We start from the raw sequence: 15,799 nt of genomic DNA on the forward strand, positions 1-15,799 counted from the left end.
TCTTGCATTATTGTTTGTTAGGATATTATTATTCGTTTTAAAAATCTTCCCTTTTTTGTCAAAATCTCTCAAAAAATCCTGCTTCTGCCAAAACTGTCTGAAAAAAGGTTCTGCTTTTTCCAAAATTGTCAAGTATCCTGTTTTTTAATTTTTTTGTGCACTACACAACACTATAAAAAAGGTCGTGTTTCTGTAAGAATTTTCAAAAGATGCATTTTCCCCAAAATTGTCCAAAAAAAGTCTCATTTTGCCAAAATTTTAAAAAATCTTCCCCGTTTTATCGAGATTGCCCCAAAAATCCTGCTTCTGTCAAAATTTCCAAAAAGTTCCTTTGTTTTGCCAAATGTCAAATTTGTTGGTAAAATCAAGTTTGTCTTTGTCGAAGTAACCCGGTTGTTAACGAATAAGTAACTTTTGGCAAAATTGCACAGGAAAAGATCCAGCCTGCTTTTTTCAGAGTGGTCAAAAAAATCATGATTTTAATGACCATTCAAACATTTGGGTACACCACAACCTAGATATAGGTACTTGCATTGAAAACTTATTAATTACCTTCTCTTCAAAAAGCTCTTTTGTGCTTATGCTCGCATCTATAAAAGACTTATTCTGGTCTTCTAACGGATTAAGGTCCGGAAGTTCCTCTATTGTATTTAAAAGTAGCAAACTAGGAGACTCGATACGATGGATTGAGTATCGTGTAGCACTTTCTGCTTCGACGTTTGAATAGCATATTTTGTACAAAGATAAGAATTGGATTTCCTACATTAAAGTCGAAAGGAAAGAATAAAGTACATAGTTAATGTAGTATTGGGAATAAGTCGAATTGGTTGGTATTCGTGCACTAATGAATGAAATTACCGTATCGTCTTCCTCTTTAGTTGCTATCTGAAAAAAGGCGTTGAAATTCTGAGATGATTAATATTGTAATAAATATTTTGAGCAGTAAGAAAGCTAATAATATTTTTTATCCAAGTATATTCTACCGGAAATCCAACTTGATATATTTCTGATTGCGATTGCGTGCAATATTTCACTTCGCTGTCATTGTTTTCAATTTTTTTAATCGAGGGTACGAATCTATAATGAAGTAATTAAGAAATATGTACACGTTAACATTTTTTTTCTCGTGGATTATCTTCATAAGTTGTGTGGGTAATTGAAGGATTTTTTTTTACCAAAAGGTAGAAAATTAAAAATACTTATTTCAGTATTAACTAAAACTTGAACTAGGCACTCACCCTGATCTGTAGCAATTTGAATTGTCATGTTCGGACAAAAAAAACAGCTGACTGTCTTCCGACGTTATATCAGGTCTTTTTCTCCACTCTTCTTCTATTTCGAATTGTTTTCCAAAAGTCCTCGCAGGGCAGGCGACCATCATTGTTTCTTTGGGACCGTTTTCGTCTTTAGAATCATCGTAATCATAAGCAGCAAAATACTGATTCATTCTGAATAGGCGAGGTATTGCAAGCTGCAGCTTCTGCGAGTCGCGTTTCTTTAGCACAGCTACGGGCCCAAGTCCAGTTCTCCATATCGTTATCGTGTTTAACTCTGTGAAACAGCGATGATGAAGAATACATGGCTTTTTGTAAAAATGAAAAAAAGTTTGAGAAAACGAGTGCATGATGAGTCCTACCTGATGGAATGGTTTCTTGGATGAGCACAGCAATTAAAAAGCTGGCAAATGAAACCTGAAACGAATCCATTGAAAAAATAATGACTCTAGAAGATACAAGAACGTTCTATTCAACAGTCAAATATATGTATGTGGTTAGAATTGGGATTTCGTTTTATTTTACGCTAGTTTCGAATTTGAAAAAATCCTTCAAAATGTGGCAATGCGAAGTGAAATCATCGCAAAAAACACATATTCATTGCGCTGTATTTTCTTAGGGACCTGAGTAAGCTGAGTAAATAAAGTGTTTAGATTGTCGTAAGCGATTGTTGAAAAAATCTCATTTTACGAAAACTTTGACGCTATTGCCAACGCCAGCTTTGTTTCATTATTTGTTCGTCTGCGTATACTGCATGTATAATGTACATAGGCGTTCTGTACATATAATATGCTTTGCATTCGTCGTCAGCCCTCTAGCAACATTCATAAGTGATTCATACGTTGAAGTTTTGGCGTAGAAATACTTGATATTTTACCATGTGTAGACGAACATTTAAAAAATCAAAAAAAAAAAAAAAACGGGACTTTTCAGGATAATTTTGATAAAAACAAGAACTTTTGCCAATTTTGGCCAAAAGCAGGAGTTTTTTTTGGTAATTTTTACAAAAGTTGGAAGTTTTTTACAATTTTGACACGAACGAGATTTTTTTGACAATTTAGGCAAAAACAGAACTTTGCAGACAATTCCTTCTACTGCAAATTTACCTACCTACCATTTTTTTGACTCAAAATTAGCTGTAAAAAAGTTGTCAAATTTTGCATTTTTTAAATGACATTTTCTGACTAATTTGAGGTCGCAAAATTTCTTCTGCTGGAAATTGGCCATTTTTTGGACTCAAAATGAGCTGGAAAAAAGTTGTCAGATTTTGCATTTCTAATGACGTTTTCTGACTAATAGTCCGGCAATTCATGAAGAAGTCAGTATCCCTCCTCAATCATTGATAGTGTAGTTCAACATCATGAAATATCATGATTGGAAACAACGAATTCTGCTCAAGCAATTTTCAAGATGTAGAACTTCACTATCAATGATCGAGGAGGGATAGTGACTTCTTCATGAATGCTTCAATATTATGAAATGCCAGAGACAGCTGCAATTTGACAGTGTAAAGCTTTTCAAAGTGGTAGATAAGCCTATTTCGATACTTCTGCAGAAAAACAATCGTACCACTAACCTTTTGCGGGATGTAACTATTTGTTGACAAATATCGAGAAAGAATATCAACTTCAGCAGGAATTTCTCAAAACATTCAAAAGTTCAGAGTTGTGGTTGAACAACAGTTGAAAGCTTTTTACTGAATCTCAAATCCCCTGAATCCTGTAGTCATAAGCTAGACACAATCTCATGATTGTAAACGACGACTTCTGCTCGTGCAATTTTCATGATGTAGAACTACATTATCTATGATCGAGGAGGGATAGTGACTTCTTCATGAATGCTTGAACATTATGAAATGCCAGGGAGTGCTGCAATTTGACTGTGTAAAGCTTTTCAAAGTGGTAGATAAACCTATTTCGATATTTCTGCAGAAAAACAATCGTACTGCTAACCTTTGTAGGATGTAACTATTTGGTGACAAATATCGAGAAAGAATATCCACGGAGTGATAAACAGATTTGATGGGTGGATTGTAGATTATCTGAACTTATGTGCTGTTAAAAGCATCTGTGTTCCTTTCAATTCTTGTTTTTGTCATTTCAAGCCTACTTGATAATATTTCCCATATTATGTACTTTGCGTATTCATGCTCTGTTTTTTCGGGTTTTTATCGAGACAAGCGAATCAAATTTTCAAAAAATCGCTCTGGTCCACCATTTTCACACCTTTCATGATTTCATTTTGTGAAGGGTCTACCATCAGTATGTTTATCCAAAAATGGAGCATGGATCCAATTTTTTTATCCCAACTTTTTTGAAAATTTGCCCCCCAAAAAGGGGTGGGGTGTTCTTTGGGGATATGCTTTCACTCATTCAGTACACCTAATGATACTATATCATTCAGTTCCATGATTGACCTCATTGCGGTTTTTGCTCTCTCGGTTTTCAAGGAAAATTGAATAAATCGGTACGGCTTTTACAAGATGGCTTTAAGGGGCGGCTGGGGGGCAAACTGTGGGTTAAAGTGATGCTTGTGATGATCTAATTCAGGAAATTGAAAGCATTTTCACACAACATCTCAGGATTAGCCTAGGTCTTTAAGGGTTAAAGCAAACTTGCCAAAAAAAAAGAGTTGGCCTTACTTACAAAATGGCGGCCATTTTGATTGACAGGTCAGCCGAATTCGCAGATTTTGCGTTTTAACACAGGACTTGCACAAACCTTTTCAAACTTTACAAAGGTAGATCGAAAGATCATGCAAAAATTCATCACCTGTCAAAATTTCAAGTGCTAAAGTGCGTTTTTCGATTTTTGATGAATTTTTGAAAATCGAATTTAGGCCCAAAATGAGGGAAAAAATCAAAATTTTACCAAATTGACCAAGAAAGCTGAAATTTGGGATATACCCTATTTTCGACATGCCAAATCAATTGGAACGGTTTCAATCCGTTTAGAGAAGTTCTGGAGCCTCCAGCAGACTTTCGAAACTCGAAATTCCCACAAAATTCCATCAAATTGGAGTTGTAAAGCTAAAATTTATTCTAAAAACTAATTTCAATACGCTACGAAGTACTGCAGGTGAATTTCAAGTCATTTTGAAGCCTCCAGCGACTTTTAGAAAATTCCTGATGCCTCCAGCAGATTTTTGAAACTTTAAATTTTCACAAAATTTCATCAAATGGAGATGGAAAGCTGAAATTTACTCTACACTCCAATTTTAACACCCTCTGACAACGACTTCTGGTGGATTTCAAGTCATTTTAGAGCCTCTAACGACTTTTTTGAAAATTACTGGAGCCTCCAGCAGATTTTTGAAACTTTAAATTTTTACAAAATTTCGTCAAATATGGAGATGGAAAGCTGAAATTTATTCTACACTCCAATTTCTACACCCTCTGAAGACGACTTCAGGTGGGTTCAAGTCATTTTAGAGCCTCCAGTGACTTTTTTGAAAATTGCTGGAGCCTCCAGTAGATTTTCGAAACTTGAAATTTCCCCAACATTAATTAATTATCAAATGGAGCTGGCAAGCTGGAATTTACTTCTCAGACTACATGGTGGTTTCAAATGGGTTTGAAGCTTCCAGCTACTTTTAGGAAATTTCAATTTTCCAAAAAAACGTCATACAACCTTTCAAAAAGTTGCTGGAGGCTCCAAAACGACTTGAAATTCACCAGCAGTCAACTTCGTAGCGAATTGAAATTAGTTTGCAGAATTAATTTCAACTCTCCATCTTGGTTTGATGAAATTCTGTGAAAATTTAAAGTTTCAAAAATCTGCTGGAGGCTCCAGTAATTTTCAAAAAAGTCGTTAGAGGCTCTAAAATGACTTGAAATCCACCAGAAGTCGTCTTCAGAGGGTGTTAAAATTGGAGTGTAGAGTAAATTTCAGCTTTCCATCTCCATTTGATGAAATTTTGTAAAAATTGAAAGTTTCAAAAATCTGCTGGATGCATCAGGAATTTTCAAAAAATCGCTGAAGGCTTCAAAACGACTTGAAATTCACCTGCAGTACTTCGTAGCGTATTGAAATTAGTTTTTAGAATAAATTTTAGCTTTACAACTCCAATTTGATGGAATTTTGTGGGAATTTCGAGTTTCAAAAGTCTGCTGGAGGCTCCAGAACTTCTCTAAACGGGTTGAAACCGTTTCAATTAATTTGGCATGTCGAAAATAGGGTATATCCCAAATTTCAGCTTTCTTGGTCAATTTGGTAAAATTTTGATTTTTTCCCTCATTTTGGGCCTAAATTCGATTTTCAAAAATTCATCAAAAATCGAAAAACGCACTTTAGCACTTGAAATTTTGACAAGTGATAAATTTTTGCATGATCTTTCGATCTACCTTTGTAAAGTTTGAAAAAGTTTGTGCAAGTCCTGTGTTAAAACGCAAAATCTGCGAATTCGGCTAACCTGTCAATCAAAATGGCCGCCATTTTGTAAGTAAGGCCAACTTTTTTTTTGGAAAGTTTGCTTTAAAATGTTCCTTAGGATGTCCCCTTTAAGAAAAAAGTTGTCCCGGAGGATCGGCGGGGGGGGGGTGTGCAATTACTCCTATTGTCATATGCCGGACTATAATGTGAGCACGCTGAATCCAACAATGACCTTCGTTTTGCGATCGGACTCTTATTCGGCGAAATGGTCGCAATTTCTCACTGAAGCAGGATGCCTAGACCAAAATGAACACCTGATTCTGATTCGGCGACCTCAAATTAGTCGAAAACGACCCTTTGCTCGATTTTTTTGAAAATCAAAAAAATCCAAAATATGCAAAGGTTAGTTCATGCATTTTTTTGGGCAAAAAAACTTGTAGTCACCAATTGAGCTGAAAATTTGGCTAAGAGGGTTTTTGGGGCCAGCGAATTCATTTCCGGTGTCAGATTTTCCCCAGAGTTATTGGTTCCCTTGAAAACGGCTCGTTTTGGTGCTCAAAATTGAGCCAAGAATTATTTTTTTGAAAATAACACGTTTTATGACATTTGCTGACTTCTAATTAATGTAACGTTTTGTTTTTTGTTTGCAGATTGATCAAGAACCAACTTTTAGATGGTGATTTCTCATCGAATGTATTTTAAAAGAGCTCCTATTTTTGGAACCCCTTCTCGTACGCTTATCTGAATTTTTTAATTTTCGTATACTTACCACTCACCATTTATGTATTTTGTTTTTATTGTTTTTTATGTAATTTTTTTCATTTTTAAAAAATATGATCGTGTTGTAATAATTAAGTCGATGATTTTACGATAGTATTTTTAATTACTTACTTATGTAGTTTAATATTGTTTGACTAGCCGTCTGTGATACCTTTTGCAATCATTATGTGGATGATTTGTCCTAGTATAATGTGTGGTGTGTGTTGCCCTCATTTTTTTTTTTTTGAAAATCAACGATATTTTACGTAAGATTATGTAACAGGTATTTATTCAATAGTGCTCAAAAATTATTACTTATCCATATTCAAGCGTATTACATATATGAAGTTTTAACGTACCTATGTATTAGGTGTGTATTTTGCTGAATATTTGTGAAGAATTACCTCAGATTTGGAACCCCTGACTTAGAAATTATTCTAAAATTGGTATTTCCAATTTGAAATGACCATTTCACCTGTAAATATTGACCCTGCTGTGAAAATAATCTCAAAAATAGACTCTGCGTATCAAAAAACCCCTACGTACAGTGTACACATGAAACGCGGAAAAATTTTACTCGAGAGTCAATTTTCAATTAAATATTGATTTAACGCGGATGCGTGGCGCCATCTATGCCAATAAAAAACAGACTACGTTGTCCGTTCAATTTTCAAAATTTGGGAATTTGAATTTTACACGGATGCTTGGTGCTATCTATCGGTATATTATGAAACTAGTTTGGCTAAAATATAAAATATCTGAAATTTAATCCCTTACGGATGCGTGCTGCCATCTATCGGAGTATCGACGAACTACTAGGTCCGTTGAAAATTTTGGTACTTGAGACCTGCTAATATCCTATATTCTCCTAATAACATCGCCTGATATTTTACACTTCTAATGGCTTTTCCGCGATTTTAGCTGTGTCGAATAAGTTGCATAACCAAACTGTATCAAGGCAGAAGGTTCAAAATAGTTTTCAGAGACCTGCTAATATCTTCTATTCTCCTAATAACATGACCACTTTTTCGAGCGGTTTAAACGCTACTCGGGCATTTTACATTTGTTAAATGGGTTGCATAACCAAACATTTCAAGGCGGATATTTTGAAACTTAATTTTGGCCTTTCGCAGTAATTTTGATTCGTCGAGTGGGTTGCATATTTTCACAAAACAAGGCGCAAAACTCATTTTTACACTTAACTTAATTATTTTTCGAGCTGGGCGTACAAAATGCAAGCGATTAAACCCAAACTCTGTATGTAGGGGTTTTTGAAGGCGCTGAATCCAAATTTGAGGTAATTTTCAGGCGTAACTGGAAATTAGCCTCGTGAAAGAAGGGGTAAAACTCAAAATTGAACCTAAAGTCACGTGACACATCAAAATACATGTTTTTGAGACTCCTGGTTCGAATTTTGATATTATTTCGAAGGAAACCCCAAACGAGGCTTCAGTAGAGGGGGTTCAAAATTAAAAATGTGGCCTAAATATCACTCGACATATCAAAATATACGTTTTTGACGTTCCTGAACACGAATTTGATGCCATTTTGACGGAAACCCCAAAATGGGCTTTTCAAGGGGAGGTTCAAAACCCAAAAATTAAACCAAATTTTAAGTGGCACATCAAAATGTGTAGGGTTATGAAGCTCCAGAGTACGAATTTGATATCATTTTAGCGTGAGCCCCAAAATGAGCTTTTGAAGGGGAGGTCCAAAACTCAAAAATTGACTCAAATTTCAAGTGACGTATCAAAATGCACGTTTTTGAGGCTCCTAAGTACGAATTTGATATCAATACAGATTAAACCCTAATAGTCGGAGGGCCCGCATAAGGATCACCTGCACCCCCCCCCCCCCCCTGCCGATCCTCTGGGACAACTTTTTTCTTAAAGGGGAAGTCCTAAGGAACATTTCTACTTTCTAGCCCTTGTCCTAAAAAAAAAGTGGCCCTACTTACAAAATGGCGGCCATTTTGATTGACAGGTCAGCCGAAATCGCAGGTTTTGAGTTCCAACATAGGACTTTCACGGAATTTTTTAAACCGTACAAAGGTAGATCGAAAGAGCAGGCGAAAATTCATCACCTGTCAAAATTTCAAGTGCTAAAGTGTCTTTTTCGATTTTTGGTGAATTTACTGAATTTTCAAAAATCAAATTTTGGCCAAAATGTGAGAAAAAAATCAAAATTTTACCAAATTGACCTAGAAATCTGAAATTTGGGTGATACCCTATTTTCGACCTGCCAAATCGATTGGAAACTGTTTCAAACCGTTTTGAGCAGTTCTGGAGCCTCCAGCAGATTTTTGAAACTCGAAATTCTCACAAAATTTAATCAAATGGAGTTGGAAAGCCGAAATTCATTCTACAAACTAATTTCAATACGCTATGAAGTCGATTGCAGGTGATTTTCAAGTCGTTTTGGAGCCTCCAGCAATTTTTTGAAAATTACTGGAGCCTCCCGTAGATTTTTGAAACTTTAAATTTACCCAAAATTTCATCAAATGGGGTTAGCAACCTGAAATTAACTCTGCACTTAAATTTTAACACCTTCTGAAGACGACTTCAGGCGAGTTTAAGTAATTTTGGAGCCACCAGTGACTTTTCGAAAAGTTTCATCGCGTTTTTAGGAGAATTGAAATTTCGAAAAAAAAGCTGGAAGTTTCAGAACCACTTGAAACCACCATGCAGTCGACTTCATAATATTGTATTGAAATTAGTTTGCATTTGCAGAGTTAATTTCGGCTTGCTAACCACATTTGATGAAATTTTGGGTAAATTTCAAGTTTCAAAAATCTACTGGAGGCTCCAGTAATTTTCAAAAAATTGCTGGAGGCTCCAAAACGACTTGAAAATCACCTGCAATCGACTTCATAGCGTATTGAAATTAGTTTGTAGAATGAATTTCGGCTTTCCAACTCCATTTGATAAAATTTTGTGAGAATTTCGAGTTTCAAAAATCTGCTGGAGGCTCCAGTAATTTTCAAAAAATCGCTGGAGGCTCCAAAACGACTTGAAAATCACCTGCAGTCGACTTCATAGCGTATTGAAATTAGTTTGCAGAATGAATTTCGGCTTTCCAACTCATTTTGATGGAATTTTGTGAGAATTTCGAGTTTCAAAAATGTACTGGAGGCTCCAGAACTGCTCAAAACGGTTTGAAACAGTTTCCAATCGATTTGGCAGGTCGAAAATAGGATATAACCCAAATTTCAGATTTCTAGGTCAATTTGGTAAAATTTTGATTTTTGTCTCACATTTTGGCCAAAATTTGATTTTTGAAAATTCACCAAAAATCGAAAAAGGCACTTAAGCACTTGAAATTTTGACAGGTGATGAATTTTTGCCTGCTCTTTCCATCTACCTTTGTACGGTTTAAAAAATTCCGTGAAAGTCCTATGTTGGAACGCAAAACCTGCGATTTCGGCTGACCTGTCAATCAAAATGACCGCCATTTTGTAAGTAGGGCCACTTTTTTTTTAGGACAAGGGCTAGAAATGTTCCTTAGGACTTCCCCTTTGAGAAAAAAGTTGTCCCGGAGGATCGGGGCGGGGGTGCAATTACTCCTATTGTCATGTGCCGGACTATAATTTCCACGAATTAATCTCAAGTTTTTCTCGGAAATTTCGTATTTTCGCTCAAAATTTATCAATCGAAGTGGGATCTTTGGATATTTCTCTACACGAAGAATTGAATGACGATGTTTCTTCGAACGTTGGATCACACAACGTATTAACATTATTGAGGTTAGAGTGAAAAATCACGTATAGGTAATCATTCCCTGAGCTTAGATAAAATACTAATCATGACTTACGATAATTTTGAGGCTTCTGATCACGAATTTGAGCTTTCTTTTTCAATACAAAATGCTTCTTTATCGAAATATCAAATTCCTTGATTTATATGTAGAATTGATCTGGAAAGATGAAAACATCCAAACAGATCAAATTATTCGTCTGGATTCATATCACTTTCTCAAGTTTTCAAGATGACCAGTAAAACTAATTTTGAATCCAGATTTTCGAGTATTCGTTTGTGTTATCAAACTTACGGTCCCATCAGCTGACGTTGACTAGACTCAGACTGTTTACATTTTTTCAACGACATCCTCGACGAACGACTGAACTCTCTAGCTCGATGGTTTTCGAAGCATCAGCATCAATCAGCAGCCAATTCGACTACCTACTACTGAAAGATGATGTTTTTTCAGTTTTTCACGTTCGAAATCATATTCCACAGAACGCGAACATCATTCTCTCTGAACTGAACATTTTCAATACAAAACGTAAATCTACCTAGTTATCATATTCATGCACGCGTCGATCTACAACTAGTAATTATAAAATCCGTAAAAATACGATTAGAACTTTGCTATTCACGAAAATTCACTGTTTTAGCAAATTTAAAGAACGTCCAATGGCGTTTTTTCAAACACAACAAGTCATCATTTACACGAAATCTAAAATTCCACGCCTCATTTAACATGCAGATAACGTACGAGTACTACTATAATTACATGAAACGGCCGACTTCACGTCAATGATAATCTCATCGTCATCACACAGTTAATAAAATTCGAAGAAAAACTAATTTTAACAGCAAAGGTGTACTCATTCATCGATCACAATTAATTTCTAATCAATTTTAAACCTACATACGTCGTTCTCGATCGTCATTAATCTGCTACTATGATTAAATCCAGCACGACGATTGTAAGAAAAACGTAACACTACACCTGTACATAAAACTGAATGCACATGAAACAAATTCTACATTATTTATGACAAGAATGAGCGAGTACGAAAGAGCAAAAATGTATAAAAATTCATATTACGTAACTATCAACAATACTCATAATACTAAAACGTATCGACGATTTTCTTCTATGGTACAAAACAAAAAAACAAAAAAAAAAACAATACAAAGTATAGACACACCGAGTAAAAAAGAAAATCATAAATTCACATCGAATGGCCAGCATTTCGAAAATATCTCATCATTATCCTACGCAGAACCCCCGGTTTAATTGGAAGGGGAAAAAAGGAATAGATAACGTAACCTTATATAAACGTATTTTAAAGCTCGGCTAATTGACATCGTTATTCGAGTAACGTTCGTCGACATAAATAATCACAATATAGGTACACCAAGAAACAATAAAAATATTGCTGAAAATCGTCAACATAAATATAAGTACATCGGGTAATCAAAAAATGGGCGGAGAAGAGATCACAGTTCGATAGCGCTGATCCATCTGCGTGTAGCTGAAATTACTGCTACGATGACGAAAAATATCGTAATAGCTGTAAAATAAGCTCCGTAGAATAGAAACTGAAACGATAATCGTCGTGTTAATGAGGTCGAATGAAAATTACACGTGTAATAAAATAAAACTGATTCACTCGATGTTCTTTCGATATACCTGTTCTCTGGTCGAGAGGTAGATAAGATTTCCTCCGATAACCGTGTACGTGATAATGCAACCTAAGCCGAGGGCTGCGAATGTATTAAATCCAAATATCAAAGCGTAACTATCTTTTTCTATATTTTGAGCTACTTCTGATCTAAAACAAATCAATTTCGAAAACAATTTAAACTCGCTGATTAAAACCCAAACACTCTCATCCTTCATCGAGTAACTTACTGGGCAATCGTCAACATCGTTTGAAAAATAAGCCCAAACGTTATATATCCCGGGTAAATGAATAATAAGCTATGGGACCAATAGTGAAGAACGACTATTAACGCTAAACTGAATGATACCAGACTTAGGATCCAATCACCGTGGGTTTTCCAGTCTATTTTCAGCTGCGAGATTAGGTAAGCTCCCAAAGCACCTGTTATGGAAAAAAATTCGCAGTATTAGAAACATCGAGTCGGTGATGACGATGGAAAGAGAACTGGTTTTGATTGATGGCGAAGAAAGAGGAGAAGTAAAACACGTAGTAAGTTACTTAATATTGTGTAAGTCGAGTCAACGGCACCATTCATCAGGTAATCATCGACATTACCATCGCTACCTTCGTTGTGTTCTTTGGCAGTGATTTGCCATAATACTTGAGAATACGTGTTCACCTGTGGAATGGAAATTAATTCAAGTTTAGTAGGTATAATAATCGGGTACAAATTAAAAAAAAAAAAAAACATTGAAAAATGTTACAAATTATTGTTAACATAACTAAGATGATAAGATAAACAAATCATTCAATTAGGATAACGATAATTGCGTTTCGTTTGCTTCTACTACTTTTTTTTCTTTACATCTGTAACATTGGTTCAGGTACATTGACTAATTTCACGATTTAGACGTTTACAATGTTTAATTTCGGCATAATGATACATTTTAAAATGTATTTTTAACCTTCTTCAATCAATCATTCGACGAAAACATATTTTTAAACTCGAATGTAAAATCAACTTACGAAAAAAAATCCACACAGAGCGAAAGCCCACCATAAAGACCATTTTAACACATATATGTTCGTATAGGCTGCTCTAAAATCATGCACAAGCCGTTTCCCAACATCCAGTAATTTCTGCGATTTAATTATCGTGATCACCTACACGAACAAAATAAACAAACTAGATTAATAACGCGATAGGTAAATCGAGCTAGAAAAATCAACTCGATTCACCTTCTCTTCTACTTTATTGTCTTCTACGTCGTCATTCTTCCCAGTAATCTGAATCACTTTTTTCTCGATGGTATGAAAATAAATACTATGATCGACAGAAGGTACAAAAAACGACCACAATGTCGCCAGTACCATACCTTCGAAAAATGCACATCATTAGCACGTTTTCCTCGTAATAAAAATACTCATCGAGGAAAAAAATACATACCACCGGTGCTAAAATACACCAGATCCGATTTACTAAATATACGAAAGGAAACAGCAGATTGGGCGAAAATTCCACTAATGAATTTTCCCAGAAGACTAGAAGCTCTGACGTAGCCGGTGATTTTTTGGTATAACGAGCTATCTTCGACTTTAGCATACAAGTATGTATTACAAGCGACATCGGACGAATAGAAAAAACCGTAAAATAATTGTTCCACCTGTACAAATAAAATACATTGTGTACATAAATCATCATTCATCACACGTGCATGTGCAGCAGTATTTTTAAAAAATTGCAAATGCAGCTTACGTAGAAAATTGACAGTTCCGGTTTGCCAAAGAGTAATAAATAGGTCAATATACCGGTAATAGCGTCCAAAATAATAACCGGCTTGTATCTAAGGTAATCGGTGATTAGAAATAATACAATAGCGAACGAACACGAAGCGTAAGTTCCAATCGGGTATATTTTCTCATTAACCTACGAAAAAAAAACACAAACGAACGTTCATTAGCCTCCAGTAATCCGAGAGAGTCAACATCAGGTAATATTTTGGCACCTATACTTACTATTTCTGTAGTAAAATTCAATGGTGGGGATGTCAAATACGACGTGAAAAACGGCTCGACCGGTCTAAATTCTCGTATCATCACGAACGCGCATATTATAAAAGCAACTTTGTGAAAATCCGACATATTCGAATCTCTGTAGAACAAACACGACGTTAAAATAAGTAAGAATAAAAAAAACTCAACTAAGGTAAATCAAATACACGTGCTAACGTTATCGACGGCGCCTAACATGTGCATCTCTCGTACACTATCTCATCGAGTTGTTGAACTAAATCATGGATATTTACAAGGTTGTATAATATTATACCCACTTAATACGCTACGAATGAGTTGAGTACATAGAAATAAAACACATCGTTCGACTCAACTATGTTATCGTTAAATCAAAAAGCAATTTGGGTCTTTAAAATTTACCACGACGACGACGACGTCGTTATCCAAAGTAATAATACTTTATTCAATTAACTATAACCGAAAGGAGGTTATCGTGTAACGATACTCTCTCAGCTATGTATAATTAATTTTATAGCCATTTGAAAACAACGTAAATCTTTACCGGATTATTGGTTCGTATGACAGCCTTCTCGGTGGTTTTTTCACAGCCATTGTGGAAACGACGAAACCCAGCTTTCAATCCCAGGGTACTTTTCATACTGAACTGATCTCATACCTGAAATGAAATAATCAGCGAATTAGTACGGTAGAATGATTCGCACATGTGCGGAATTACATCACGAGTATTATCACAACAAGAGATAAATATACCGACGTAGGTATTGTATATTCAAAGATAAAATGAAACGTTTCAGCGCAGCATGAGAAATAGCAAAGTACGAACAACTATGATAGGATAGAATACGTACAAATCAGCGGAATCTTCGTTCCTTTCATCGCTGTTTAATTGACCGAATGATTAATTAATAATTGTCAACTCTTTCCCATTACTTCTACCAGTGTCTATTATCTGTCGAATGAATGAACCGAAAATTACATTGAAATTTCGTGTTAATTTATAGTAAAGCTTCGTGATAACTTACGTTACGTAGCAGCTGTCAATGGTGCATTCTGTTCGGTTTTTTAACGAGTTTCATTACTATTTAATTAGTTAAAATTCAGCTTTTAAACAAATGAAACGTTTAATCATGTTTTAGAACGTCCAATTCGAAGCATGTGAATTGAGATCTCAGCTGGGCTGCTGAATTCCGGTTGACAGAGGAGTGAGGGAGGAGAAAATTCCCCCTTCACCCTCGCCAGTGTTTCTGTTTACTTTTTTCGGTGGCGATGATGACGAACCTAGCGATATATTTTCGAACTACTGATTTTCCTGAAATTTTATCTGTGACTTTTGAAATTTTTTGGGTAACGAAACAATAACGTAACGCGAAACCGTTCATTTCTTGACAAATCTAATGACTGATGTATAGACACTGGAACTACAAGATGAACAACTGGTGGGCACAGACGTTAGGGGATCCGGTAAAAAGTTATTTCATTCCCCTTACTGCGCCAACACCCGCGTTGTCCATTAGGGAAACGACGATCAGCGCCTCTAGCGAGTAAACCACTGAAACTATTACTTCCCCTTGCCGCGCCAACACCCGTGTCTTCTAGTAGCCGCCAGTTGGAAAACGACGATCAGCGCCTCTACAGGTACCGTTTGGAAAAACTTTTCACGAAATTTTACTTGATTCCCCTTACCGCTGTGACCTGCAGTTGTCCATCTAGACTGATGAAAATATTTGAATGATAAATTAACATTTTCCGTTTCTGATTATTAATTGCATAAAAACAAAATAATAATTACTTTTTTTGAAGAACCAAATTAACCATTCTTCGACTGTTTGATATTTACAAGCAACTACTGTCGTATCTAATCAAACAAGGAAGTTCGTTGGTCGAACCGACATACAGGTGTAGGCTGGTTTTTTTTTCACCACAATCATCATTTATTTAATCAACTTCGTAATGAAAATATTCAACGAAAA

The 15,799-nt window shown here is 35.6% G+C and overlaps 2 protein-coding genes across 4 annotated transcripts; both read right to left on the reverse strand.

The window, feature by feature from the left end:
* Positions 1 to 361: 361 nt before the first annotated feature.
* Positions 362 to 11,052, reverse strand: LOC135848224 (uncharacterized). The gene is made up of 6 exons (XM_065368062.1): positions 10,214 to 11,052; positions 1,637 to 1,691; positions 1,239 to 1,551; positions 984 to 1,077; positions 859 to 885; positions 362 to 759 (listed from the first exon to the last, which is right to left on the reverse strand). Exons 3-6 carry the CDS (start codon positions 1,445 to 1,447, stop codon positions 472 to 474), a joined length of 618 nt encoding a protein of 205 aa, XP_065224134.1. The 5' UTR covers positions 1,448 to 1,551; positions 1,637 to 1,691; positions 10,214 to 11,052; the 3' UTR covers positions 362 to 471.
* Positions 11,053 to 11,197: 145 nt separating this feature from the next.
* On the reverse strand, positions 11,198 to 15,529 carry LOC135848219 (thiamine transporter 1-like). Of its 3 annotated transcripts, XM_065368052.1 has the most exons (12): positions 14,852 to 15,528; positions 14,678 to 14,778; positions 14,371 to 14,484; positions 13,812 to 13,947; positions 13,552 to 13,722; positions 13,243 to 13,459; positions 13,035 to 13,171; positions 12,822 to 12,959; positions 12,354 to 12,474; positions 12,044 to 12,236; positions 11,822 to 11,963; positions 11,198 to 11,730 (listed from the first exon to the last, which is right to left on the reverse strand). In XM_065368052.1, exons 3-12 carry the CDS (start codon positions 14,418 to 14,420, stop codon positions 11,629 to 11,631), a joined length of 1,407 nt encoding a protein of 468 aa, XP_065224124.1. In that variant the 5' UTR covers positions 14,421 to 14,484; positions 14,678 to 14,778; positions 14,852 to 15,528; the 3' UTR covers positions 11,198 to 11,628. The 3 variants fall into 3 exon arrangements, with proteins under 3 accessions (XP_065224124.1, XP_065224125.1, XP_065224126.1); XM_065368053.1 differs by lacking the exon at positions 14,678 to 14,778 and having other exon boundaries at positions 14,852 to 15,529; XM_065368054.1 differs by lacking the exons at positions 14,371 to 14,484; positions 14,678 to 14,778; positions 14,852 to 15,528 and adding an exon at positions 14,025 to 14,178.
* Positions 15,530 to 15,799: the final 270 nt, after the last annotated feature.

Source organism: Planococcus citri, chromosome 5, assembly GCF_950023065.1.
Source record: "Planococcus citri chromosome 5, ihPlaCitr1.1, whole genome shotgun sequence".
In the NCBI taxonomy this organism is placed as follows: domain Eukaryota; kingdom Metazoa; phylum Arthropoda; class Insecta; order Hemiptera; family Pseudococcidae; genus Planococcus; species Planococcus citri.

Excerpts from the sequence above, each read along its gene's own strand:
- LOC135848224 (XM_065368062.1), bottom strand. The coding sequence starts at position 1,447 with ATGAATCAGTATTTTGCTGCTTATGATTACGATGATTCTAAAGACGAA. Across the intron at positions 886-983 it reads TATATCAAGTTGGATTTCCG|ATAGCAACTAAAGAGGAAGA; the intron begins GTAGAATATACT and ends GCCTTTTTTCAG. Across the intron at positions 760-858 it reads CTAAAGAGGAAGACGATACG|GAAATCCAATTCTTATCTTT; the intron begins GTAATTTCATTC and ends ACTTTAATGTAG.
- LOC135848219 (XM_065368053.1), bottom strand. The coding sequence starts at position 14,420 with ATGGCTGTGAAAAAACCACCGAGAAGGCTGTCATACGAACCAATAATC. Across the intron at positions 13,172-13,242 it reads GGTGTATTTTAGCACCGGTG|GTATGGTACTGGCGACATTG; the intron begins GTATGTATTTTT and ends CATTTTTCGAAG. Across the intron at positions 12,960-13,034 it reads ACAATAAAGTAGAAGAGAAG|GTGATCACGATAATTAAATC; the intron begins GTGAATCGAGTT and ends TTGTTCGTGTAG.